The sequence below is a fragment of the Myotis yumanensis genome, unplaced genomic scaffold (genome assembly GCF_028538775.1).
Source record: "Myotis yumanensis isolate MYYU_CA2020_CCGP unplaced genomic scaffold, mMyoYum1.0.hap1 SCAF_6, whole genome shotgun sequence".
Lineage (NCBI taxonomy): Eukaryota > Metazoa > Chordata > Mammalia > Chiroptera > Vespertilionidae > Myotis > Myotis yumanensis.
In genome coordinates, this window is record NW_027223757.1 from 11,963,578 (window position 1) to 11,987,871 (window position 24,294).

A 24,294-nucleotide genomic window follows, 5' to 3' on the forward strand; every position below is an offset into this window, starting at 1 on the left:
TACTTCTGTGCCCATCTCCCTCTAGCTGATGGCTGCCTTCTCTACCCCTCATCTAATCCCCTCCATGGAATCAGAAACAAAGGGACATTTATTTTAGCCCTCTGTTTTACTTCCCAATAGAAACTGTTCTGATGCCAGGGAATTCCAAAGCTAAGAGGAAAAAAAATGTAGGGGAAAACACATAACTGAATGCCTCAATAAGTTATTTTACTTTCAACATAAAGTAAATCCTAGCCTCTTTCGAGCTAGTCTTTCTGAAGTTAATATAGTGTCTGTCTCACTCTGAGAAGAAATGGCCCAAGGTCAATCTGACCTCTTGTTCATTCCAAGAGAATATATCAGCAACCAAGTCATTAAACAAAGCCCATTCTGACTTTTCTATTCATAGAATTTCATTAGGTTTATCCAAAATGTGCTTGAGAAATAATCTAATTTATCTTGCTCCAAGTAATTTAATTAGAATTCATTTAAATTCAGCAGAATGCATACATCATAGTACATGTTGCACCTTGATTCACTTTATTTTAACTTTAAATTAAAGTAAAAGATGCAATGGAGTTATTTGCAGTATTATATCCAAATTAATCCACTTCATGTATAAACTAACTGGTCCTCAGGAGCACTACAGAAAACAAAATGTGTATATCATTATGTATGCCATGCACACTCATTTGAATTTAATTTATTTGGCAATATGTGTGCTAGTGAGACAAGTACTTGGGGTATCAGTTCACTTATACTTTCAAATAGGACATCTTTTTAGCCTCTCCCTTTTCAACCACACACACACACACACACACACACACACATAAAAGGATCAATAAAGGAAAATAAATGATATACAGACTCTATTCAAATCACTTTTATAGACACTATTAAAACTTCAAAGTGCCAATCCAAAAGTAAAGGCAACAAAAGCAAAAATAAACAAGTGGGACTACATCAACAATAAGCTTCTTCATGGTAAAGGATACAATCAACAAAATGAAAAAGCAACCTGCAGAATTAGATAAAATATTTGCGAACCATACATCTGATAAAGGAGGTTAATATCCAAAATATATAAAGAACTCATACAACTCAACAACAAAACCAATCCAATTTAAAAAATGGACAGAAGACCTGAACAGACACTTTTCCAAGGAAGACATAAAAATGGCCAACAGGTGTTTAAAAAGATGGTCAGCACCACTAATCATCAGGGAAATGCAAATCAAAAGCACAAGATATCATTTCACATCTGTTAGGATGTCTATTATCAAAAAGACAAGACATAAGTGTTGTCAAAGATATGGATAAAAGGGAACACTAACGTGGTATTGGTGGTAATGTAACTTGGTACAGTCATTATGGAAAAAGGTATGGAAATTCCTCAAATATTAAAAATAGAGGTACCTTATTATCCAGCAATCTCACTTCTAGGTATTTAGCCAAAGGAAATGAAATCAGTATCTCGAAGAGATGCCTGTACTCTCGTCTGCATTGAAGCATATTTTACAATAGCCACTATATCAGTGATGGCGAACCTATGACACGCGTGTCAGAGGTGACACGCGAACTCATTTTTTTGGTTGATTTTTCTTTGTTAAATGGCATTTAAATATATAAAATAGATATCAAAAATATAAGTCTTTGTTTTGCTATGGTTGCAAATATCAAAAAATTTCTATATGTGACATGGCACCAGAGTTGTTAGGGTTTTTTAAATGCTGACACGCTGAGCTCAAAAGGTTTGCCATCACTGCCCTATATGGAAACAACTTGAGTGTCCTTTGATGGGTAAATAGATAAAGACTATTTAGCTAGCTAGCTACCTATCCACATATATATGTTCGTCCATTGCATACATTTGCAAAAATTTAGAGTATCAAGAGAAGCGAGGTTGGAGTTTAAAACTTGTTCAAAATGACTAATGTGTCTGGAAACTGTCTTCCTGTTAATGAATCAACACGACATACTGGGATATGATTGCTTTTAGCAACACAATCTTAAAGGGCCAGGCCCCACATGGAAAGACAGGGACTTAATAGTTCATTTTCCAGGAAGAGAGCCATAGGACTGTCATCTGGGTTGTTGGTGGCCATGATCAGTTTAATATAGCGAGGAGCTCTCCAACACTGTATGTTCCCAGGATGCAAGAATCAAAGGGGGATCACAAGAGTTTTTTCTGTATGCTCTTGATCCCAAATTGCCTGTCCCCAAGGCATTCACAAGCAGGGAAGCTCTCTGCCCTCCTGGTTTCCCGGAGTGCTGGAGCTGAGCTGCCTCAGCACTGTGCTCCGCCGCCAGGCTGCCTCACTGCAGCTGCTGCACAAAAGGACCATTAGATGTTCTCAATAACTTAGGCGTGGTGGTGGCGGGAGGTCATTAGAAAAATGTACCTTTAGCACAATGTGTTTTTAGAATATATTGGAATGTTTTGTGTGTGTGTGTGTGTGTGTGTGTGTGTGTGTGTGTTTTGTTTGTTTTTTTAGTCCTTGGTGTTGTACTTAATTTCCCCTTTAGTGGAACTTAAAAAAAGGGGATGAGGTCATTTCCCCCCCTCCCCTTTTTTTTAATTTGAAAGACAAAATCTTACTCTCATTTTTGGTGTTTTGCCACAGTCATTGGATGTCCTCTGTGCCTTGAACAGTTTGGAAACACTGTTGCAGCTTTTGCTAGGTGAGGCGATGTGCTAGGTGCAGTGTGTCAGAGATCTGAAATCCCTTGCATTTGCCCAGGTCTTACATGAGACAAAGGAAGGAAGGTGGTTTTTAAGTGGTTTCCATTGCAGACATAGTCAGTGACGGCTTCCCCAGCATCCACACTGTAAAAGGGCCGACCATACTGAAGCCCCGCCTGCCTCACCCCTTCCCTCTCTGGGGAGTGGATTTCAGCTAGCCAGGTGGGCCAGAGCCCACCCCCTTACTGGAACAGGTTTTTTCACAGTGAACTCAAGTACAAGAACGGTGAGTGCACAATGTAGGCCACGAAAGTGACCCGTCTTTTTCCCCCTCTTGTTCTTAAAAATGTGTCAGTGGTTTCTTAAAACTTGAGGGCCTGAGCTTCGTTCTCACTTACAGCCTCAACAGAGCCTCCACTTGGCAGAGCAGGCTAAGGCCTTTACCTAGAACATGATTTTAATGAGAAGGTTTGTTTTTAGCATAAAAATCACTACTGCACTCTTGGTTTGTAATCTGTTTGTTTTTTTGGTTGACCTGATGTTTTTACCACAATGCTTAGTCTTGGTACCTCTGATAGAGATGGAACATTTTGTACTTCATGAATGAACCTGAGTTGTCTTTTAACAAATTCATCAATTTGATGGTGTTGTCGTTTCCTTTTCCACCGGCCCCTTCCTGACTCAGCCTTTAAAAATCTTTCTTAGATGGCCCTGCCTCAGGAGCTCTCCCTCCCACCTGTCTGTCCTCTATCCTCTTCCATCCTAAAGGCAGCTGAGAACTTTGGGGGCTTTCTCATCTAAAGACTTCCCTTCCTTTTAATCTCCTTTTCCTCTCTGGAACCAGATGCAGGAGTGGCGAGAATAGATTATTTTGTTGTTGTTAGAATCATTCCTACAGTAGGAATTTCACCAGCTCACATTTCTCCCCAGTAATTATAATATTTGCTTATGGTAAATATCCCATTGTCATTCTTACAGAAGACCTTAACCTCCAGAATAAATGTCGTCTAGCCCATGCTACAGAAATTGAATTTTGAGTTGTTTTCCAAGGTTATCCGTCAAAGGTACTGAAATAACATTACTTCTTTATTGTCAGATCCTTGTAATGTCGATTGGAGCTGTCTTTTGATGCAAAGAATGATGAAGACAAATGTCAGCTTAGCCTCCACAAAGAGGCATCTTTCTGGAGGAAGATGACACAGGTTTTACCTTCTAAACTACTGCCTTGAAAGCAGAGAAGTCATATATATTTGTCTTCCAAAATTAGGCATGGCTTCCCTGCTTATTTGTCCTAAGTTTCCTGCATGTTCTTCCAAGTAAAAGGTATAATTGCTGATCTCAGTTGATGATGCATTTTTCAAGCAGATTTTAATTGTGTGTGGAGAAGTTCAGCACTTAGTAGAATCTAATTTCCCCAATTTGCTCTATTTCAAATACACTATACTTCATGCATACAAATTTGGTAAATATGAGGTAAAATAATGGAATTTGACATGGGTCTTTATATTAAAAAGAAAGTGAATATCGCCAGTCACTTGCATGCTTTCTTTGTTTTTATTTAGTCAATAGATTTTAAAGTTAAATATTTGCCGTTTGGCCTCTGGGTTCACTGACATAATTCAAAATGCAAAGTTCAAAGCATTTTGTAATGAAAAATGTCAGTCACTTAAAAATGCATAAAGAAAGAACACAGAAACACAATTGACCTAAAAATATCCTTGCCTTTTTCTTGTTCTCCAAGATGTGAGAACTCAAGTCAGAAGTTCATATTTAAAACTAAGATCTGTTAGTTTCATAATAGTCTTTTCAGGTAGGACTCTAAATATTTATATCTATCTGTCTATCTATCTATCATCTATCTATCTATTTGCTTTCTTTCCCCAATTTCTGAAGGGCAGGACTCCATTAAACTTTCAAAATTGTGGAATAAATTTATTATTCAGAACATGAGGAACTAAATCTGGGTTACATTTAGCAATGATTTCTCTAGTTTTTTTTTTATATTATAAGCAAAGCACATAGATAGATTTAAGTAATCAGTGAAAATACTGGTACCAAATGTACTAAAAGGTAATAAGAGCTGTTATTCTGAATATTTACCATGAGTGAGATACTATAGTAGGCAGTTTATACAAACTATCTCATTTAGTCCTTACGACAGCCCTGGGAGATATACATTATTATCCCCATTTTATAGATGAGTCTGTAAGAAATGAATGTCAGCTAGTTAGTGGCAGAGTCAAGATCTACATTCATTTTCAAAGCATATTCTCATTTTATGACCCCATCCTGGTTTTCTGGAGGAAGATGACAAAGGTTTTATCTTCTAAACTACTGATTGAAAACATCATTTAAATCAGTTGTTTCCAAAGTGGGAGTACAAATCTTAAGGGAGAATAAAAGATGATCCCTTGGATTCAGGAAGAAAATAATATTGTTATTTTATATGTGAAAGAAAAAATACGTTTATTTCTTAATGTAGAAACCATAGAAAGTAATTACGCTTGACTAATTTTAATGTATAAGTTGACCCTGGTGCAATTGCTCAATTCGTAGTTCAGATGGTTGGAACTTTATTTTTTAAGTGCTGTGTGATTTTATTTTATTATTATTTTTTATTTTTCCCTTTCTATTTCATTTTTCCCTCTCTTCTTTGTTTCTCTTTGTTTTTAATAACAGCTTTATTGAGATATAATTTGCATACTATACAATTTACCCACTTAAAGTTTTTAGTATATTCAATGTTTTTAGTATATTGGTGTTAAGTATAATACAGATATGTACAACTAATACTGCAGTCAATTTTAGAACAGTTTATCACTTTTTTAAAAAAATTTTTGGACTACTTAAATGTACTTTTATTTGTAATTATAAAATACATGATTTATGGAGTACAGCTTATTTTTAAAAGGTCAGTCAGGCAGTATTTTAATTCAGATACAATTGTAAGTTCCTAAGGATTATCTTCCTTAAGTAATTTCATAACCGTAATTGTTAATATAATATGATAAAAAGCAGCAACAGAAATTATATCCCCCACACATTCACATGTTATGTAACCAGTTTATCACTTTAAAAAGAAACCCTATACTTTTTAGCTGTCACCTTGCTGTCTTCCTGTTCCCTTGGTCCTAAATAAGCAGCTACTTCCTGTCTCTGTAGATTTGCCTGTTCTGGGCATGTCCTATAAATGGAATCATGTACTACGTGCTCTTTTGTGACTGGCTTCTCTTGACAGTTGATTCCTCTAAGTTACATGAGATTTTTGACAGAGGAGTGGATGTTCTGCTATCAGAGGGTTTTCATGGTAGCCTCCTGACCTCACCCAGTGTATGTGGGTCTGATGAAAGGATTTAGTGATTATGCCATCTCAATAACTAAGCTTCACAAAGAGGATTGTTGGATTAACAATAACTCCTACACAGAAGCTGAGAGTCAAAGATAATACGAAAATGCACCATAAATAAATAACAAAAAATTTTGCTCACTTGAAACTTCTCGTATTCTTAATCGGACCTTTCTTCATCAGCCACATTGCAAAGTAAAACAAAGGCAATGAAGTCTAATCATATAAAACAAAAATATTCAGTAACATTTCTAATTGTCAGTCAGATGATATTAAATATGAACTTACACTTTTATTAAAGATCACTTTGGTCTAAGTGTATGGGGTGCCTTAAGAGATTACCTGACACAGTGTTAGCAAGCAACTACAAGAGTAAGCAATCATAACATAAAGATAACTTCTGCAAAATGTTTCATCATACAACCCTTTACTTTTTTTTAAAAAAAGTGTTATTAAAATGTAATAATCTGTATAATTGGCCTCAAATAGTTTCTAGAAATTCCTCTTCTCATCACTGTGATGATGCTGTATTATACAAGAAAAACAAGATGGCAGAAAATCTTCTAATGACAAATAATATTGAAAGGGACATAGAAAGCCATGATGAAGATGCAAAGAAGCAAGTTATTAGAAAACTGTAGCTTTGCAACGTTGGGATGAAGGTACAGGTGTACCTGGCCTGCCTCGGCCAGAGGTGGGTGGATTGTGAAGCTATTGAAGTTTCAGCATGCCAGACAACTATGCTGAGTGGTGTTCCTTTGTAGGGATATACCAGTTTCTTTGTCCACTCACCTGTTAGCGGACAGTTGGGACCATAACTTTGGGACAAAGTGATTTGACTGCTACAAATGAAGCTGCTGTGAACATTCATGTACGAACCTTGGTGTGCATATATTGTTTCATTTCCTTGGGTGGATACCTAGGAGTGAATGGCCGGACCACTTGCTAGACATATTTTTAACTTTTCAGGAACTTCCAAACTGTTTTCTAGAGTGGATATTCTATTTTATATTTACGCCAGAAGTTTCTGAGAATTTTTGTTGTTCCACGTGCATGCAAACAAAGTTACATCTCTTCCATTATTTAAAACAGAAAAAGACTCCAAAGTATGTTCTCCCTGAAACCTTCCCAGATTTGCTTTGCCCAGTTTTAAAGACTGAAATTATCCCAACAGCTTCTAGCTGTTTTGTACAGAGGTATCGTTTCGTCCTCTGTTCAGATAGTTTCATTTATTTATGTTCCATGGCCCTTTCAGCTTCCTGGAGGCAGGGGACAAGCATTCCTTTCTCATAACCGGCACTCAGCAGGCCTTGGCAAATGCTCCTGGCTGACTCTCTCTGTGGCTAATCCCCAAACCCACAGAGTGTGCACTTAATAAATAAGCAAACATTGCTGGTAGCTCAGCTACCAAAGAGTTTAATCAAAAACACAAGAAGAATAGACTTTAAGGTCAAAGATACCAATTTTAAGGGTTGATGACTACACACCAGCATCTTCTAAAAGTAAGTTAAGTCCGAATTATGGAGTAGGAGGAGATGGAAAGCTCATTATCTTAGCTTGAGTTCCCCAGAAAACAGAAGCATGTGCTGTTGCTTTACGAAGGGTAGGAATCCCAGGGAGCAGGAGTGAAGAAGGAAAGGTGGGAGAGACAGTAGAAGGGCGGGGTACCCAACAGAGCACCTTGTGGGCAGGACCTTCTGAGAACCTGCAGAAGTGCCTGCTTCTCAGAGCAGTCTGCTTAGGGAGGAAGAAAGGAGCATGTGGTTGTCTGCATTGGTTTTCTAGTGCGTAAGTGCAATAATTCCCCTGCACTGCCTGGTTACTGATGACTTGGCGCCAAGTAGGTCCTCACAAGGTCTAGCCCTCAGCATCAACCTGCAGTCCCCAGTGTAGAAGGCACAGGTGCACAGTGTGGGCATAAGGCCCGGGGCCACTGGGCTGTGCCCACGTGATGTTGGGGTAGTCTCTGTGGAGTTGCTCATGGCAGCCACTGCTGGCGCTAGAGACCTCAGAGATAGAGGAGACCAAGAAGATCTGAAGGAGAGCATAAGAGGGATCTTACCAATTATAATATCCTTACTTTACATGAAGGAATCCAAGCCAGAGTAGGAGATGCCCAACATTGTGGAGCTTGATTAGTGGAACTCAAGAGGTGGGCTTCCCACACCCTACTTGGTGCCTTTTTACTCGTGTGCCATTTCTCTAGACATACAACATATAGGGTACATGGACATTTGTGACTCATCTTTCTTACACTAGCCTTTCAAGTGTCTCCTACACTTGGTTCCTCATAGACTCCATGAAATACTGTTCCAGAGGGCTTCCCTGGGGCTTACTTGGTTTCCTCTAAAAAACAACAGCAACAACAACACTGGTACCACAGAGCCAGAGAACAGATAAATTCCATGAACACAGACTCTGAAGTGAAGGAAGTCTAACAAATGTTAAACCTCCGAGATGTGTGTTTGCTCCTTGCCTACTAATCTTCTTACATGGAACTCTAATTCATACTTAAATGTGATGAAACTTTTCAGCAGAGAGCTTCAAGAAGCCAGTGTCCTCCCTCCTGAACACAGGAATCTTGTCATACCGTAGTAGAACGTGTTCCTCCTCGTTCAGGTGGCGGTGTTTTTAGTCACAGCAGTGTACTTTGTTCTTCATGTATGCATATTGAATTCAGATGCTGACTCAGGTCTGGCATGACTTTCCAGAGAACAGTTATCAGAATGAAGATGTCTCTACAGAAAGGTTGACATGCTCTAATTCAAGATGATGCCCTAATAGCTCCCCTCTCATGCTAAAGAATTACAAAGCAATATGACTAGGTAACTCTGTGTTGAAAATTTTCATACCTTTTTAAAGGAACATATTCTTAATCCTAAGAGGGGAAAAACAAGATTCAATTTATGGTTTGTTTTAAATCTTCTTATTTTGAATATCTGATTTGTATAAAACAGCTTTATTCACACGAGTCTGAATTCTATTTATTTAAGAGAACAAAGTGCTTATGGTAATGGGTTTGTCAGTCTTTGTGAATACAAGCTCTATTATATCAGGTATTCAGCTTCCTGCAGGACTCTTTTTTTCTAGGACTCATACATTTTTCATTGTCTAGTCGTTCTGAATTTAAAGTGGACAGGATGTCCTTCTAAACGCATAAACAAAGAAGATGAAAATGTGTATCATAGTCTGCTCTCCGTTTCTGCTACTAAAATTATAGGAACTATGTAGCCTATGTTAGAATGCATCTGGTGTGCTATTCTATATACTACATGAATAACCAACCGCTCCCTGTGCAATGTTTCACCCCACACCATATTTAGCATCCTTTTCGCAAGATAGCACCTTACCAGGCTTGTTCAGAAATGCATCGGAAAATAGCTTATTAATCTCAGTGTCTAACTGGCAGATGGAATACCGTGAAAATGGGGTTGTTTTTGTCATTTAGAGCTAGTAGTTTTTCAAGATAGAATAAGCAGCCATCTTTCAAATCTCCTGAGACTTTATTCTTTTCATTTATACATTTGTTCGCTTGTAAATTCATTCATTCATTCATTCTGTATTAAGTATCTATCTCCTTTCCACTTAATAATCTTCAAGGTACCAGGAACATACACATGAATAGAATACATTTTTTTTCTTTTCAGGAGCTCACGAGCTGCACAGTATGATGAGTACAAGTAGAGGTGGGAATATACAGATGAGGAAACTTAACTCAACCTCGGGGAGCAGGGAGTGGCAAGGGAGGCTTTCAGGAAAGAATGGCCCTTTTACGATGATGAGGAGTTAGGCTGAAGGGGCCACAGATCTACTCTGGTGGCTACCTAAAGAAAGACAAGTTCCGAGAAATAAGGCAACAGTAAATGAACTGAAAAGATCCTAAAACAGAAGAGTGGTAAGGAGCACATTTTGTGAAAAAAATCACCAAAGGACTAGTTGTGTGTGAAAAGAGAACAGAAGGGAGTCTGATGAAAGGAAGACAATAGAGGCAGTGGGGAGGTGGGATTAGGAGGGTGTCAACATCTAGGTTCATTTATGGTTTTATTCAGTTACTCATTTATTTTGCTTTGGTGACTAGGAACTGAGGTCAGATGCGCAGATTGCAACAGCAGCTGCAGCTCTAGGTCCCTACAGTTGGAAAAGGACTCATAAACTAATCTGATCAAAGGTCCCTTCCATTCCTTTCTGTTTTACAAGTCACGTTTATTAACATGACGGGTAAAATCATAATTTGCACCTTCTATCAAATCATAGCAGCCGCTGAATGACATGGCCACTAATTAAAAGCAGAAATTGAATGCAGCAGATTTGCCATTTTGTTTGGCTGAAGAAACAAGAATAGGCTTGTATTGACCTTTTGCTGAAAGGCACTCATTACAGATGTCTTGGTGGAGGCGTTTTCATCAGTCAGCCTGGCTGGCTTTCTTTGTCTTCACCTTCCCCCCGAATATTTCTGGAAACCAGCCACTTAGACTTCTCGGCCTGTGCTCTGTGCCCTTCGTGAGGGCAAAGAGTATGTGTTGGCCGCATAATGACGCTGGTATTGCTCTGGTCCTCTTCGTTCAACCAAAATTGGTCTTTCAAAGGCTGGAGATGACTACAAATCATCTCCTCTCGGTCCTCACTCTCCCTACCCTCTTAGCAACATATACTATTACAACGGTTCCCTCCATGCAAGTATCTGTTCCCTTGGTTTCCTTGACACCAAGAGCTATCCTGTTCTTCCCCTTAGCTTTCTAACCTCTTCTCACTCCAATGTTGTGCCTTTTCTTCCCCCCTTAGCCTCAATCTGGAGATTTCCTAGAGATTTTCTCTGGTCCTTCTTATTCTCTCTGCTGTTATCCCTTCCTTGGTGATATCCATTTCCAGGACCTTAGCCATCTCTTATGTGTATAACTTTCCATATCACCCTCCTGGTTGACCTTCCCATTCACCTTTAATCCCATGATTCTGACACTGCTGGATCATGTGGAAGATGATCTGGCAGCTCAAATTCAGTATACCAAAAACATTTCTTATCTGCCCACTAAAACCAACTCCTTATTATGATATTTAAATTTAAAAAAATTTCAATTACAGTTGACATTCATATTATATTAGTTGTAGTGGTTAGTCATGGGGGAGGAAATATGTAGTGCTGCAAATCCTCTGCCTAATGCTTTTTTTGGTTGAGAAATCCTACTCCTTGCTTATTTTACAGAGCTGTTTCTATAAATAAACCAGAAAAGCCAGATGAGACTGGGGAGGGCAGGAGTCTGCCTTGTATTTCCAGGGCTCTTCCTGTGTCGGGCACAAAGGTTCATGTGAACATCAAGCCTTTGCAAAGTAGACCCCTTGACTCTTGCTCCGGATCCCACTAGAGTGGCCTCCAGGGACACTGCCAAGAAGTCACAGAAAATATCTACAGATCTTGAAATATTTCACTTCAAGTGACCACTTTGGTCATTAAATTTTCTTCATGAATAATAGTTGTGATGTGTAAGCAATTATAACCTAAGCAGAGCAGAGTGGCTAGAAGTGCTTACTAATGCTTTCTAGAGCCAACTGGGACCCCCCAGCCTGGGAGTGGAGAGGAGGTGGTCCTTCTGGGTTTTCGGGGGTTTGTACAGCCTCTTCATTTCCGTGTTCCAGGATCCAAGATTTCTATCTGTAAAGAAAAGTCTCTGTTATTGGCATAAGAGCCTGACGACAGGGTTGGAATATGATTTCTCCTGGTTGGTGTTCAGATTCTCACTCAGGTTTCTGAACACCTGGTGAATTCTATGGTGGGCATTGGAATGGTGTTAACTTTCCCCACAGGCTCTGGAGGGCAGTGGCTAGAAGCCAGGGTCATTTCGAGAGATTTAGTCTCAATTCCCAGTTTTATCACTTCGCCACTTCCTAGTTATGTGACTGGGAGAAAATTCCTTAGGCTCTCTAAGTGTTAGATTTTCCTTCTATAAAACCTCAGTAACAATTGCACCTTCCTCATAGCATTGCTGTAATGAATTAAAAGAAATACTGTTTATTGCACTTAGCCCAATGAATAGCATAAATGCTCGATCAATTTTAAATGTTGTTTAAATGGACTTTCTGCTGATTTTTGCTGTCTTTCTTTTTATTTTTCAGGGAGATGCTAATCTCTGTGGCTCTAGGCCAGGTGTTATCCCTCCTTATTTGTGGAATTGGCTTGACCAGCAAGTACTTGTCCGAAGATTTCCATGCCAACACACCAGTCTTCCAGAGTTTCCTCAACTACATTCTTCTCTTCCTGGTCTATACCACCACGCTGGCTGTCAGACAAGGTAAGCATGCAAATACACCAGCCATGCAGCCAAGTTTCTCCTTTACAAGCATCTAGAAAAATGATGCGCCATGACCAGATAACTTTTTCACTCACAGCATCATGTGATAATTCAAAACCCCATATCTCATTTTTCTATTTTACAGTCATACAGTAAATGAAATGAATGAATAAGTCACAAAGAAGTATAAATTGTGTGAATTCTGTGTGAAGTGGGAAATGCATGGATAGGCAGAAATGTACAATTGCTCACTATGTGAATTTCTGGTAAAAATTCCTCGCACCCCTTTGTGAATCTAAATAGAGTGCTTCTATGGAACCTGGAACACGCCCGGTACAGCTGTCTTAAATAATGCTAGCCCTGAGAAATTCAAGGGAATTACAGACAAATATATGTTCTTTGGGAAAGTGTCATGGGAAGGGTAAAGGTAGTAAACACAAAACAACTCTAATAATAGCGAAGTGGGGAAGGAAGAAAAGAAAACTACCACAAATGGCCAGGTCAGATGTTCTCTCTAAACTTAGAATAGCTAAAGCAATAAAACAAGACCTCCAAGAATCAATGCAAGAAAAACATTTTAAGGGGCGATTGCAGTTTAAATCCTTAGTCTGTATCTCTGGAGCGTATACCTCACAGCTTTATGATTAAACCACTGGATCTGGTGTATACATTTTTATCTATGACCTAGAAATAGCCACGAATTTCCCCCCAATAGTAACTATTGACTATAAAATGTGCATTGAAAAATAATCATTAATAACTTTGAAGGCAATTATATACTTTAATAATAAATAAGAATCTATGAACAGTTGTATATATCAATTCTAATAGTTATATATTTTTTAAAAATATATTTTTATTGATTTCAGAGAGGAAGGGAAAGGGAGAGAGAGATAGCAACATCAGTGATGAGAGAGAATCATTGATTGGCTGCCTCCTGCACCCACCCCCTCCCCCCAACTGGGGATGGAGCCTGCAACCCAGGCATGTGCCCTGTCTGGGAATTGAACCGTGACCTCCTGGTTCATAGGTCAATGCTCAACCATTGAGCCATGCTGGTTGGGCTAATAGTCATGCTTTTTTAAAAAAAATATTAGCTTTATTGTTGAAATTATTACAGATGTCCCCTTCTTCCCCATTGACTCCCTCCACCCCGTACCCCACCTCCTCCAGGCTTTCATCAAACTATGGTCTGTGTCCATGGGTTATGCACATATGCATATAAGTTCTTTGGTTACTCTCTTTCCACCTCCCACCCACCTTCCCTCTGAGATTGTCAGTCTGTTCCATGCTTCTGTGTCTCTAAAGTGATGAACATAATAGTCATACTTTTTAAAAACTTTTATAAGAACTGTATATTAGTATTTTATTTTTATATTTCCTTATTTAGATTAATATCCAAAATAATATTGCTAAATTATAATGATTTGGCCACTACTAGATTTTATCTTAGAGGGAGAATAGAAATGAACAAGTTGGGACTGAATTCTAGTTTAACTTTGGATTTGTTTAAAGTACTGAAGAAGCTAATTTCATTTACTTCTCAAAAATATATGTTATTGGTGCTTGTTTTAGTTAGCTCAGTACAAGGAGTATGAATAAGAATAATAAAATTAAACTTAACACGATTTTGCAATACTTTAATATTACAAAAAAAAAATTCACATGAAAGTGGTAAATTTATCTTCTCTGTGGCGTTGAGAATCAAACATTCCAGACTATGAGAAGGCGAATTGTAACTAGTCTTTGAGTTCTTGTTCACCTTACTTTCTAGGGGTTCAGAAATTTAACAAAAACTTGCATCAGGACAAAAGTAGAATCAAGCCATTCTATGAAATAGTCACAAAAAGAGACAGAAAAGCTTAGAAAATTAATGTAGCAAAATAATAATAATAATACCTTTTATTGAAACTTACAATGTACCAGGCACTATATGTGTGAATTCCCTCTTTTATTCCTTCAATCAAAGGAAATACGTGTTATTATCCAAAAATTTTTAAATGAGAAAACCAAAGCTGCTCCAGCATCCAGAACCTGCTCCAGGCTATAGAACTAGGAGTAGAGACCCGCCCTTGACCAGGGCTGTGTGCCTTCCTGGCCCACCCTGCCCACTCCAAGGGAGGCAAGAGGAGGAAAGAGAGGTACTTTCAAGCAAAAGGAAGGTGTTTCCCTTGAATTTTAAAACTCTAATTCAGAAACCAGCCCTTAATGCAAGGTCTAGTGGGCACAGCAATGAAATCAGGAGGATGTGGTCGAAGACTGGGGTGAGGTGGGCAGGGTGTGCAGGGAGAGGCACAAGTGGGAGGAGGCTGAGGGCTAGAGGCAGCAAGGAATCTGGGGGCTCTCTGGGAAGAAGACGGAAGAGGGCCTGAGAAAATGCTGTCGACTCCCATCAATGATGCAGAAAACCAACTTCCACAATGTTCTATCTGGAGATTTTTTTTCCTTTGCCTCATATTATCACTAAATCTGCTGACATGTCTTTATTTGGGTGTTTGCTCATAATGTTTGTTTGTTTTAATCTTCATCTTTAGAAATCTTAATAGGCTGGCATAAAGCTAACATCTGGAAATCAGTGTCGTAATTGCATTAATTTTGTGTGGGCTGCTTCAGCACTAATGTTCTAGAAACATACTAATCTCTTGCCTCTTGCACCTCAAGATTTGGGAGGGAATGAACCACAGAGCAAAGGGAAGGGTGGAAGGTCTGGTGTGTACAGGGAGGTGCTCTCATAGCCGGTTTCCCCTCCTTTCCCATTGCTCCCTGACCACTCTCCTCAGAGGCTGAGATGAGGACCCAGGGAGATGCCCATCTTCCCAATTCTCCCAGCACAGCCATCCCCACCCTGCTGGGCCGCCACCCTCATCTGATGTCACCTTAGGCCACATGACAGCAAGAATTTAAACTCTGGAATATATGTCTAAAGACATCTCATTTTCTAATTTTAATCATACAGTTTTTAAACAGTTATGATTGTTGTCTGTGAACACAGTGTGATAAATGCAAGAAGCACTTCAAAAGTGTTAAGGGTGCTGTGATTACAAAAATCTTGTGGAAATTTGACCTCAAACTGTATTCTTTTTATCAAGTTTGCATTGGACCAATGATCAAAGACTCTGAAGCAACACATTCCAGCAAAAGTTCTGGTGGAACTCCGGTTCAAACTGGAGTTTTGAACTTGTTCCTGATTATTCATTAGTCCCTGCAAAATTTGAGTACCATCCTCCTTAAAAGTATATATATATATCTTGTTGAACAAATTTTAAATCTATTTTTCTCCTTAATTAGAGCTAGGTTTTTATTCCAGATGGTTCTAAAATTCAAAAAAATCTCGTGGTCATAATAAGCAACTTCACTAATAACTTTTGTAGGGCAAAAAATGTACTTTAAAAAAGTAGTTCTATTAACATTGTCTCTACTTTGGGAATTTAGTTAAATTGAGATAGCTGTTACTTCTTTGTATGCACAAAGTAGGTCTTGAGGAACGATAAAGAAAAACTCAGTACTCCTCCTGTGTGTCTTTCCTTTACTCTCACACTACTACTACACTTATAACACTTCTGATACCAGATGTGTGGAGGTTTTTCCCACACCAAGCAATCTGCAACACCAGCTGGGTGTCCCACAATTTAGCACAATTCTGACACTCTCTACGTGGAGAAAGTTAGGGGCTCAGTTCCACAAGACTGCCCCCCTCACTCCAAATGCCAGTTGCTTCTGACCAGTGGGCTATATATAAATTGCAGCTTCCCAGGACCTTCTTCTTGGACATGGTAAATTTCCTAGAGCCCCTCCAGAGGAAAAATAAACTGTGGGCCAGTTTATCATGAAAGGATATGATAAGGGTATAGATCAGCGGTTCTCAACCTTCCTAATGCCGCGACCCTTTAATACAGTTCCTCATGTTGTGGTGACCCCCAATTTCATTGTTACAAATTGAACATAATTAAAGCATAGTGATTAATCACAAAAACAATTTGTAATTATATATGTGTTTTCTGATAGTCTTAGGCGACCCCTGTGAAAGGGTCATTCGACCCCCAAAGGGGTCGTGACCCACAGGTTGAGAACCGCTGGTATAGATGAACACACAAATGGAGGAGATGAGTAGGGCAAGGTATGTGGGACAGGGGGTGGAGCTTCCATGCCCTGTCTGGATACACCACTCCCTCAGCACCTCCACATGCTCACCAACCCTAAAGTTCTCTGAACCTTGTCCTTTCAGGATTTTATAGAGGCTTCATTACATAGGATGATCGATCATTAGCTCTGTTGCCAGGCCTCTCATCTCTCTGGGGAAGGGGGAAGTGGGATTAATAATTCCAAGCATCTAATCATGGCTTGCAGTTTCTGGTGACCAGCGCCCCCCCCCCCCACCCCACCCCACACTTCTCCAGGAGACCACTAAGAGTGATACCTCATTAAAACAGAAGGCATTCCTAGCACCCTGGAAATTCCAAGGTATTTAGGAACCTTGTGTCAGGTGCTCCTTGTGTTCTCATCACATAGGAAATTACAAGAGTGTTAGGAATTCGGTATCAGAAACTGGGGGCAGAAAAATATATATATTCTAATATCCTACAGGAATGCAACTAAGAAAGTCTAGTGACAGTTTAAAAAACTTACATATTTGCCAAGGAGATTCTCAAAAGAAGACTCTTTTTCATGCCTACTTTTTTCTTAAAAATTCATGCAATTCCTCTAGCTGAAATCAGGAAGCAGAGAAACAAATGCAAAGACTATAAACAAGAGGAGAGAAGAACAGGCTGGGTCTCACTGAAGCCCAACTTGTTCTTCCATTTGTGTTGTTAGCAGCAAGAGATCTGACAGGCTTTTAAAAACACAAAGGTGAAAATTGGATATATTTCTTATCAAGAAAAGAATATGTCATCGAACTGTTTGCCCAAGAGCTTTTTTTATCAACTGTTACAAGAATCCTGCTGATTCTTGGAACTACTTTCAGTGCTTCTTAAATAATAAATACCCATGGTTCCTTTTTTGGCAATTTGTAACTTCTGAGTGTATATGAACCACAAGGATTTAGTCAGTAATTTCCTCCTCCTTTTCTTCTGCCAGCTTTTTTCAGTTCTTGTTTCTCTAAATCCTTTTTATTTTCCTATCTACATTTTACTCAGTGATGGGGGAGGTAAGGATTGAAAAGCAGGATGCCAAGGGAAAAACAAACAAAAAACTTTTAATTCCTTGTTTTTATTTCTCGTCATGGTGGTAAAAGAAAAAAGAAGGGGGGTGTGTCAGTAATGAAAACATGATAGGATGAGAAGTATCTGTTTCTTTTTATATGTAGACCCTGGAAATAAAATAAAATGTTGTCACCATTGACCATCAGTAGATATATTCCTGGTGACTGCTATTTCTACATCTTTTTCTTTTTCATTAAAAGATATTTTTATAAACTCTTCAATTTCAAATAAAAGACAAGCTTCTAGCTAAAAGCAATTTGATAAGAATTGCATGCATGTTGCTCTCTAAAAAATTCTTGAAACATAGACATTAAGGTATTTCTTGAGTCATTTTATATATTTCTTTGATTGTGAAAATGAAACAACCTCTAATAGTACTAATGGAGCACTCATAAAAATATCTCCATGTGTAATCCCTGTTATTTTTTTTTCTAAAGAGAGTACTGAAAAGTAAATCCATGCCTTACTCTTCATGAGAAATATTCTCATGTTGGATTACATTCCAGAAGACAGAAAACCTAAAGGTCTAGTTCAAATTTCAGTTCTAAGTGGGGAGGCTGAAGAAATGAGCTCAGGTATTTCAAACACTCACTCTCTCTCAGCTCCCTTACCATTTTCCCTTTCCCATTCATATACTCAAGTAGGGCAGTGAGAAATGAGAGAAATACATAAAAGTGACAGTCTTGTCTACACACAACAGATGGATGCAACTCATGGCCCAATGGTCCAGTACCATAGCCCTCGGCATTTTAAACAAATGTTCCTCTCGGTATTTATGTCAAAAAAGTATTCCTTCTTTTGGTGGTGACTGGGGAAGCATTAATCAGATGGTAATTGTTGCCTCTTCTAATGCAAGACAGGCTTCCCATTTGTGCTCAGCAGACACACTATATATATATAGTGTATATGTATATATACACTATACATATATACACTATACATATATATATAGTGTGCTCAGCAGACTATATGTATATATGTATATGTATATATATTTTGATTTATGTATATGTATATGTATATGTATATGTATATGTATATATATATTGATTTCAGAGAGGAAGGGAGAGGAAGAGAGAGATAGAAACATCAATGATGAGAGAGAATCATCCATCATCCATCGGCTGCCTCCTGCGCATCCCCCACTGGGGATGGAACCTGCAACCTGCTCACGTGCCCCAACGGGAATCGAACTGTGACCACCAGGCTCATAGGTCGATGCTCTACTGCTGAGCCACGCCAGCCCAGCCAACACACTACACTTTCTGCATGAGAATATATTGGCTAAATTATCAATGACCAATGTTGCAAGATTAAAAATATCAATGTAATTAGAGAAATGTAGGATTTCATACAGAATAATATAGACCTCTCGGAGAGCCACACAGAGGCCTGGAAACCAGTACCTGGCATTTCACAGTGTGCTGACTCTAGAGTCAACTGGAGATCTCTCCTCCCAGTTCAGTTTATGCTGCTCTGCCTCTGTGATTCTTTGCCCCTTTCCTTTTATGGGATTCCCTTTGCCCATTCCCATAGAAGTAAAAAATGCAGGCCACAGCAATGAAAAGACTTCAAGCAGGATCCAGGATTTTCTGAGCAGAAGCCCAAGTTCTGTTCACACACAGCTCAGTTTTCAATTTCCTGGATAACCTTGACTAAATCACTGAGAAGGGGCTGTTAATGGGTTGGCAGAATAGGAAGCCTTTGGCAAATGTAAATGCTGAATTATAACTCTCTTGGGAGTCTCGGGGGGAATATTACTGTCACTTAAGTCTAGTGAGACAGTATTCACTAGAGCCTCTTAAAAAGTCTCCTTTGCCCTAGCCAGTTTGGCTCAGTGGATAGAGCACCAGCCTGCAGACTGAAGGGTCCTGGGTTTGATTCCAGTCAAAAGCATGCACCTAGGCTTGCAGGCTTCATCTGGTTGGGTGAGCAGGAGGCAGTCAATCAATGTGTCTCTCTGTCTCCCTCTCCCTTCCACTCTCTCTAAAAATCAATGGAAAAAATATCCTCAGTGAGGATTTTTTTTTTTTTAAAAAGTCTCCCTTATGGGAAATTACTCCATTTCTATTCCTTGTTGGGTTGCATTTATTTTTACTTTGTAAGTATGATTGGAGAGTTCATCCCCCACAGTATAGAAAGGTTGTACCTCAGGGGTTTCTAAGATGCATCCTTAGGAGACACTCCATCAGAATTATGTTTATTTGTCAGGGAAAGGAGAAGAAAGGGGGGTGCGGCAGGTGGGGGTCTATATACAAACCACGTTGGGAAATTGGGAGAGAAAAATCACAAGAGAAAATTAGAATCCAGTTCTAGCAAAACTGCCTAGCAGTGTATGGAGCAACTGGAACTCTCATATACTGTTGCTGGGGATGCAAACTGCTACCGACACTTTGGAAAGCAGTTTCTTATAAAGTTAAACAAACATTTACCATCATCAAACAAACATTCTTCCAAGAGAAATGAAAACATAATGTCCACACAAGAACTATATGCAAACATACATTGCAGCTTTATTCACAATTGCCCCAAAATGTACACAACCCAAATGCTCATCAACTTGTGAAAAGATAAACAAATGGTGGTAAATTCATACCATGGAGTATACTCAGCCATCAAAAGGAATAAGCTATTGAAACAGGGCTTAATCTCAAAAACATTATGCTATGTGCAAGAAGCCAGACATGCAAACGTACACACTGCACAATTCCATAATGCATAGTAACGTGATGTTCTGGAAAAGGCAAAACTATGAAGGCCAAGAAATAGATCAGTGGTTGCCAGAGCCTGGGGGTGGGAGGAGATTGAACTCAGAGGGACACAACAGAGCTATGGGGGTGATGGAAATGCTCTACAGATCTTGATTGTTGTAGAGATTACATGGCTAAATACATTTGTCAAAGCTCTCCAGACTTTAAGAGGGGAATTTTATTACATGTAAATTATGCTTTAAAACACTTGACCAAAGGGGGGAGAAAGAGAGAGAATTAATTGGCTGTCTACTATCACTCCTTGTTTGCAGTGATGAAATAATGTCTCCTTGGGCTCAGTTTCCGATATATAGCTAGTCCTTCAGTCACTTTCTGATATTCAGAAGTCCCATCACTATCGTCACATGCTTTCAGACCACAAGAATGAGTATAGTTTTTCCCCCAAAATGTACCTAATCCAAGAAACTTGCTCTCTTGAGACAGGAACTGTTATCGATCAAACTCATACTCCATTAAACATTGCAAAATTATACACATTCCATACATGTGTGGTGCTTATGGGTAAATCTGCACTAAGTCAAGTCTCCCACAGTTGTAATCAAACTTATAGTATCCGATAGCTTATGTCCTGTTTATGCGAGAGTGGATGAATCTCAAATAAATTGATACCTTACCCAGAACTTTCAATATCACTTAGCACAATAAGTGACTTTTAGATTGAAGGAAAATGACATGAATTTGCACATCATCTTCTCTTAATGTGTCTTCATGTAAACTTACAAGAGCACACACATACAGAGTATACATTCCCCCATTCCCCATGCCATTTACTTTATTAATGGATGCCCTAGTTCTTTTATTTCAAATGGCAGATAAGCTTGGAGGGAGGTATTGTCTCCCTGTTTTATCTGGAGTCCGTGTTGGCTGCTAATTCTGGAAATCTTTAAGCATTCAGCTCTCCATGCTGAGAGCTGGCATAGAGCAGGACTCATTACTGGCACGCTCCAGCGTTCATCTGGGAGCATGAAGGGTGGTTACAAGATGATAACTGTATTGCCTGAAGGTGATAAGGCCCCTTCTGCCAAAATAGTGCTTTGTGTGTAATTAGTGTAAAAATTCCAAGGAATGGAGTTTATCCTTACAATCATCTTTTGCCTTAAAAAGAATTATAATGGAAGAACAAAGCAGTCCCTGCAGTGAATTGAATTGCTTTCTCTAAGTTTTCATTAAATCAAAGACTCAGCAGTTAGCCATCTTGCAGACACCATTGCAGTCTGCAGTGTGAGATTTGCTTCATTTTTTTCTTTCACACGATTAGAATTGCATTGTGATTCTCTCAGATCAGAATTCCCTGTCTATGCAATTTTTGCACATCTGGTTTCATTGGTTTCCATTTCTGAGATTTTTGAGGGCCGGGAAGAGGATCATGTAACTCACCAAATTTAAATGTAATGCTTGCAAATGGTGCGTTCTGACTACAAGCTGGAGTGGCTGGACTCCTTCAGTGATCTATGGGAGGCAAAAAAAAATAGAGGAAATGATTCCAAATCAAAGAAAATGTGATCAGAATATATGTTTCTGACCATGTTTTACTATCTGACCCTTCTTTCTATGAAAGAGAATGCATATTACTTTCTTTTGCCTTCAACTGCCTAGTTAGTCATGTCTAAGAAAATGTCTATCTTTAAGAATCATAATTAGGAATTAGGACTTAAATTCATGAAATTAAAATATAATTTTAAACAATTAGGGTCTAGACTTTTTCTGTTCCTCAATTCAATTAAAATTCCAGAGCCATTGAGCCATCCTGGGAAGTTTCTGTAACTTGTCTGTGTCTTATTTCTTTATTCTGCAAGTCAGGATAATAATAACTGACTTAGAGGGTTTGTGTGGACTAAAGGAGGTGATGTATTTGGAAAACTCCTAGCACAGTGTCAGGAATATAACAAGCATTTGATGACCACTGTGATCCGCCATCATCAGCTTTAGATTTGCCTCATAAATTCTGATTCTCCTCTCCAGCAACTTGGATTTTATACATGTAATCCTTAATGTGAATAGATTCTACCACACGGACCCTGAAATTCATTAGCCATATTCCAGCATTTAAAGTTTTCTTAACTAGTTGCTGGATGTCAGAGCAGGCACTGATAAGATTCATAAAGGAGAGAGAGAGAAAGAGAGAGAGAGAGAGAGAGAGAGAGAGAGAGAGAGAGAGAGAGAAAGAGAGAGAGAGAGAGAGAGAGAGAGAAAGAGAGAGAGAGAGAGAGAGAGAGAAAGAGAGAGAGGTTTTAGGCCCATTTTTTACCACTAAAGCATCCAATGTGAGTAGGAACTTGCTGATGCAATTATCACACTAGCACAGGACTAATTCTAGAATGTACTAGCCTACATCCCCTCCCTCAGGGTGTAGAGTGAGGCTCCTTCTTCAGAAACCAAGCGAAGGGAAACAGTGGGCACCCAAAATCTGATCAGAAAGAGCCAGAGCCACCCTCCTACTTTCAGGCATCACTTCACTCAAATGGTCCAAACCAGGAGAGGTTGGGACAGGAAAGGGAGATGCCAAAGGAAAAGAGTTGACAGAACAATTCCCTAGGCTGGTGCTTGCCCCAGAAATGCATCTTTGTCTAGAGCTCTGTTCATGATTGTGAAATCTCAAGGCAGAATTGCTTCCCACCCTTTCTCTCTCCTTGTTTTTGTGGGTGTGTTTTTTATGTCTTTGTTTCCACTCTTCAGCCTGGCCTTTTCCTGCTCATACAGACAAAAGTGATACACAAATGGGAAGAGGTGGGAAGGAAAACATTCCCCAACCCTTTACTGAGATAGGACTGTCATGACAAATTTAGACCTTGTAGAGAGGCTCTAAATTCAGTGAAAGCCATACCTTCAAATAAGCCCTCCGGTTACTATGCTTGGCTCAAGAGAAGGCTTGGTGCACAAGGTCACCAATGAAGATCAAGTATGTTGCAAACTAAGCTTGACTACCCTTTCCCCTGAATGTTTTCTCTCTATAACACACACAGAATGCATCTGTGAACTGCAACCAACTTCATACACTTCCAGAAAGCAAAGCAGGTCCAAAGCAGCTGGGAAAATCATATTCCATTTGGCCTGCTGACTGAGGCATGTGCCAACTGGAGAGGTTGAAGAAAAAGAAGTGTGGTCTGACCAAAGCCAGGGGTCGGGGGAGGTGATGGTATTTCTGTTCCTGATAATTTTCATCAAGGAATTAGTTCTTGGGACAAGGGCCCTGGATACTTTAGAAGACTCTATCATTATAATCATAGGAATTCTTCAGATGCATTCCCAGAAGGAGCGTTGGGTCCCTATTTTATACCCCCAATCCCAGACCTCCACCAATTATTTGGAATAATCAATGAGCAGTCTGTCTGTTTTAAGGGCATTTCAATGGAAACCATAGTAAGAAATCTATAAGCAAAGATCAAGCTTTACTTAATAAACTGTTGCATGGACAAGAATTATCCTTACATGAGTTGATTAAAAGAATCTCGCTTCCATATTTTGACAGGGTAAGAATCTTTTTTTCTATCTCAACATTGAAAAATAAAGTCAGCGTGGGGAGAGGGAAAAATTAAAAATAATCCAAGATCAAAAAGAGCTGAAAATGCCCTGAGAGAACACAGTAATTGGGTCTACACGGCCAGGGAAGTGGCTGCCAGCACGCCATCCTCTAGATGAGAAGAGGGGAAGGCCATGCTGTCACAGATCATGGAGCCAGTGCTCAATGATCGTGATCCACTGTCACTAGATCGTGGGATCATTGTTCTGCAGGAAGTGCCCTCTGCAGGCAAACTCGATGGACTACTGGGGCCTCACAAAATTCAAAGCAGCAGGTTCTATACCTGCAAGCACATTTCAACCTTTGGCTCAGTGAATGTCATTCGTTGAGGTTGAAATTCCCAGCTGTGCTGTGTTAATCTCAGGACCATTATAGCACAGCTTTAAGCAAGCTATTGATTTTAAACTTTTTTTCAGACTAAAAGAAACTGAGTTAAATCACTCAGAAGCCAGCAAAGAATTCATCTTCTAAAAATAAAGGAACTTGGTAACTTCTTTTTAACAGAGAAAT

The 24,294-nt window shown here is 39.2% G+C and overlaps 1 protein-coding gene across 2 annotated transcripts in view; it reads left to right on the forward strand.

The window, feature by feature from the left end:
- Window positions 1-24,294, forward strand: part of SLC35F1 (solute carrier family 35 member F1) — a 296,076-nt gene that overhangs the window by 170,186 nt on the left and 101,596 nt on the right. The window contains exons 1-2 of one of the 2 annotated variants that reach the window (XM_070417552.1): window positions 7,485-7,510; window positions 12,117-12,292. In XM_070417552.1, the coding sequence (XP_070273653.1) occupies window positions 12,121-12,292 (172 nt within the window). In that variant the 5' untranslated portion in view covers window positions 7,485-7,510; window positions 12,117-12,120. Of the gene's footprint in view, window positions 1-7,484; window positions 7,511-12,116; window positions 12,293-24,294 lie in introns of those variants that run through there. The other variant, XM_070417551.1, reaches the window with a different exon arrangement.